Here is a 5,000-nt window from a genome sequence, read left to right as displayed (position 1 = left end):
CATACTATATCATGAAATTGTATAACTCACTCGATATAAAAATAAGGCAATAAATTATACACATCCAACTACCGCTTGGAAGATTTATATTTTCCATTTTTTCGTTGTTAGAAACCCTTTGACTTAGAGAATGGGAAGCATTTTTTGGTCTCTTCCTTGGAATTATTTGGTCACTCTATGCTGCTATCTTAACGCTTTTTCAATTCATTCTTGCAAGTATATTTGACATTACGACCTGCATGAAGGCATCTCCTGACCCCAAGTATAGATGAGCGACGACTAACTGCAGCAGCAGGCTAAACCTTGATTGCTGTTTCCTTTTTCCATCACAGTTTTCTTTTCTTTGCATTAGGCTAAAGCCTGCTTGCTGTTCACTTTTTCCAACACAGTTTTCTTTTCTTTGCATTAGGCAAAACCAATGATGCACCTGTGTACCTCTCAAAGGTCATCATTTCTCTTGGTCAGTCGAAATTGCACTGTTTTATAGACGCACCCATAGCTGATGACATCATTGATTATTGATTATCAATATTATTATTAACATTAATATTAACATTAATATTAGTATTATTATTCTTAATATTAATATTTTTATTAAGGTTATTATTGTTAATATTATTATTATTAATATTATCATTGATATTATTATTATTATCATTATTCATGTTATTATTAATATTATTATTCACACTATTATTATTCATATTAATATTATTATTATTATTATTATTATTATTCATAACATTATCGTTCATATTATTATTATTATTATTATTATTATTATTATTATTATTATTATTATTACTATTATCATTTTGGTTTGTCCTCCTAGAAGAGCTGCCTACCATAGCTAAAGTGTCTCCATCCTTATGAAGAGGAAAGTAGCCACTGAACAGTAGTTAAACCCTTGAACGAAGAAGAATTGTTTGGTAATCTCAGTGTTGAAAGGTGTATAAGGACAGATGAGAATGTGGAAAGAATAGACCAGACTATTCGTTGAATTTGTAGGCAAAGCAAAAATTGGCCGTAACTAGATATAGAGATCCAGTGTATTACTGTCTAGCCAGTCAAAGAACCCAATAACTCTAGCGGTATAGTAAGAAATCAACACGTAAAATTGACAGACTTTTAAAACCCTTATTCTTCAACATGCTTAAACAGGTGCAACAATGAAGGACAGATATAAAAGTAATGATGATGATTTGTTGTGGAAAGGTTGTAGGCTACTTGCACGAATCGAACTATGAAACTGGTAAGAGCTGGTAAGAAAGTTTTGAAAATTAAGTTATTTCAGTAACCTTTAGTTTTCATAAGCAAATAATGATATAATATATATATATATATATATATATATATATATATATATATATATATATATATATATGCATATATATATATATATATATATATATATATATATATATACTGCATATATATATGTATATATATATATATATATATATATATATATATATATATATATATATATATATATATATATATATATATATATATATATATATATATATATATGTGTGTGTGTGTGTGTGTGTGTGTGTTTGTGTGTAATAATCATCATCATCATCATCGTTATTATTATTATTATTATTATTATTATTATTATCATTATTAAGCTATCTATAAACATTTCAGCTCTTTATGAACGCAATACTGATGATAACTTTAATGAAATAGTTACCCATCAAATCTTAACGCAGCCGTAATAAAGAAGTTACCCTTATAATCTGTTTTCTGCGCACGAAGCCCCGCCCCAATCTGCAGAACTGTTTGGGAAAAAAAATTTCGCGGCCCGGGCACCAGCCGCATGTTGAGATACCACAGCTTCAGAGTTATGGGATCCTTTGACTGGCCAAACAGTATTACATTGGATCCTTCTCTCTGGTTACGGTTCTTTCCCTTAGCCTACACATACACCGAATAGCCTGGCCTATTCTTTACAGAGTCTTTTCTGTCCTCATTACACCTGACAACATTGAGATTACCAAACAATTCTTCTTCACCTAAGGGGTTAACTGCAGCACTGTAATTGTTCAGTGGCTACTCTCCTCTTGGTAAAGGTAGAAGAGACTCTTTAGCTATGGTAAGCAGCTCTTCTAGAAGGACACTCCAAAATCAAATAATTGGTCTCTAGCCTTGGGTAGTGCCATAGCCTCTGTACCATGGTCTTCCACTGTCTTGGGTTAGAGTTCTCTCCCTTGAGGGCGCACTCGGGCACACTATTCTATCTAATTTTCTCTTCCTCCTGTTTTGTTAAAGATTTTATAGTTTATATATGAAATATTTATCCTAATGTTGTTACTGTACTTAAAATATTTCAGTTTTGTTGTTTCCTTTCCTCACTGAGCTGTTTTCCCTGTTGGGGCCCGTGGGTTATAGCATCCTGCTTTTCCGACTTGGGTTGTATCTTAGCAAGTAGTAATAATAATAATAATAATAATTATAATAATAATAATAATAATAATAATAATCAGACTCAAATCAAACAAGTTTTAAAACCATGCCATTACTACTGGCGTTGAGTATGCAAGTCACATTGTATGAGAATATCATCAGAATAAAAAACAATACTAATATTTATATTAAGTGCATTTCAAATACTCAGTTATATTCATAAAAAAGAATGGGACATTTGGTACCCTGCCCTCCTGCCTTATGCCTTACCAAGCAGCGATGACCATTCTTCCTCAAGTATGCCCTGAAATTACATCGCCACTAACAATATCAAAGACAGCAGTTCTAAGATCAACAAAAATCTACAAACAGAACACCTTTCAATTACCAATTCCCCATTTTAACCCGATTATTTCGTATTGTTTTCCAGAGAGAAATGGAGTTTTTGTAACCCCTACTCTCTGAATTTGGATCCCCTGGACTTATAGTTTTTGGGCTACCAATCTCTTAGAATTCTATTCCGGGCGGATTTCGACATTCGGAACGATAGAAGGACGAAGACTATTGTGTATTTATTGATTCTTCTTCTTCTTCTTCTTCTTCTTCTTCTTCTTCTTCTTATTATTATTATTATTATTATTATTATTATTATTATTATTATTATTATTATTATTATCATTATATTAAAAGTAATGAATAAGAGATATAAAATACTTTGAGATCAGTAATATCGTCAAAATAGATACGCCATATACAAACTATAAATACGGCCAACAAAGAAGTATTTGCAAAAACTTTGAACTTCTGAAATTTCACCGATTCGGCAATCCGGTTTCACGTCTTTTAGCTCTCTCTCTCTCTCTCTCTCTCTCTCTCTCTCTCTCTCTCTCTCTCTCTCTCTCTCTCTCTCTCTCTCATACTCAGCTGGAATCCATGTCAGACGGCTAATTAATCAGATATACAATTTAACGTTCAATAGCACAACAGTGTACTGTATATTTACTAAAAAGCAGGCACACTGTAGCCTCCTTCGCTCGAGAATCAAACTTAAGATTGTAATGCGCGTTTCCGCGAGGAACGTATACTGTACATACAAATGAAGAATAATGCCCTGTTAATTAAATCAGTTAAAATTACATGAAATGTGATACAAAGTTTATGTTAACCTGTTCAACAGAAAAGCATTTGCAACCGTCAACCGATTCAATTACCAGAATAGGAAGATCATTCTACTATCTGGTCACAGATGGAACAAAACTTCTGGATGGTAGATTCTTAGGAGATTTGAATCCAAAGGGTGGTCAGAACTATGAAAAATCTTATGTAACATGCATGAGAACAAACTGAACGACGGTAACGTTGATTAATTTTTAGATAAAGAATAAATAATTTACTAGACACCAATTTTTTTGTCCAATAGATTAAGATGAGAGTCAGCAGATGAAGATTAACAGGTCACGATTCAAAATAGGGTAACATGAAAGAAATAGAATATTTCCTTAAGATAGACTGATCACCAAAAATCTGGCAATTTGTGCAATTGACGTAGAAATAGTCCGGTTATATTTCTCAAATGTATATTTGCTATTATGAATGGCACTCAGAATTTTAAATGAGTCGTATACAGATGAAGAGATATTGTTAATAAAAACTCTGTCTGTTAAGAAGTCATTGTCCTTTGCTTACTTTTAATCATACTTTGACTATCATTAGTAGTCAGCATCATCCCTCATAATTTACGCCATGCACTAATTTTACCTAGATCTCTATTGAGGGATTCGTAAATCTAAGGTGAACATTTAGGACAAGTACTATCCTCTGCAAATGTAGTTTTCCAGGCCAAACCACAAATCATGCGTAGGACACTCCAAAATCAAACCATTGTTCTCTAGTCTTGGACAGTGCCATAACCTCTGTACCATGGTTTTCCACTGTCTTGGGTTAGAGTTCTGTTGCTTGAGGGTACACTTGGGCGCACTATTTGATCTTATTTCTCTTCCTCTTGTTTTGATGAAGTTTTCATAGTTTATACAAGAGATATTCATTTTAATGTTGTTACTCTTCTAAAAATATTTGTTTTCCTTGTTTCCTTGCCTCACTGGGCTGTTTTTCATGCTGGAGCCCCTGGACTTATAGCATCCAGTTTCTCCAACTAGAGTTGTAGCTTAGCAAGTAGTAATAATAATAATAATAATAATAATATTAATAATGATAATAATAATAATGATAATAATAATAATATATCAAAATTAATGTGCCGAAACTATTACCAGAGGAACAACATCCATTATATTCCTATTGTCACTACGGTGCAGTCAAGAATTACTTTTAGCAATTGATTATTTGAAAGTTAAATAAATTTTAAAACAAGGGCCTCAAACTTAATACGGTCAAACACAACTTTGAAATGAATGTTAATAACACTTACTCCCTGATACTACCAGTTTCCCAGCCTGACCTCGTCTCGTCTTAGGGGCAACACTACTTTTTACGTCTTGCTCCGAGAAACAGATTCTAATACTCTTGTGCTTACAATAAGATTGGTGAGCCTTTCGACATTTACCATTTGAGTTAAGAATCATTGAATA

At 32.5% G+C, this 5,000-nt stretch overlaps 1 protein-coding gene across 1 annotated transcript in view; it reads left to right on the top strand.

Annotated features, from left to right (window-relative positions):
* LOC137619824 (uncharacterized) overlaps positions 1-2,720 on the top strand; it is a 20,135-nt gene extending 17,415 nt beyond the window's left edge. Inside the window, exon 2 of the mRNA XM_068350122.1 lies at positions 2,624-2,720. Within this exon, the coding sequence (XP_068206223.1) occupies positions 2,624-2,720 (97 nt within the window). The remainder of the gene's footprint in view (positions 1-2,623) is intronic.
* The last annotated feature ends 2,280 nt before the right edge of the window (positions 2,721-5,000 follow it).

Source organism: Palaemon carinicauda, chromosome 2 (genome assembly GCF_036898095.1).
Source record: "Palaemon carinicauda isolate YSFRI2023 chromosome 2, ASM3689809v2, whole genome shotgun sequence".
NCBI classification, from domain to species: Eukaryota; Metazoa; Arthropoda; class Malacostraca; order Decapoda; family Palaemonidae; genus Palaemon; species Palaemon carinicauda.
This window is presented reverse-complemented; position numbering and strand designations above follow the sequence as displayed.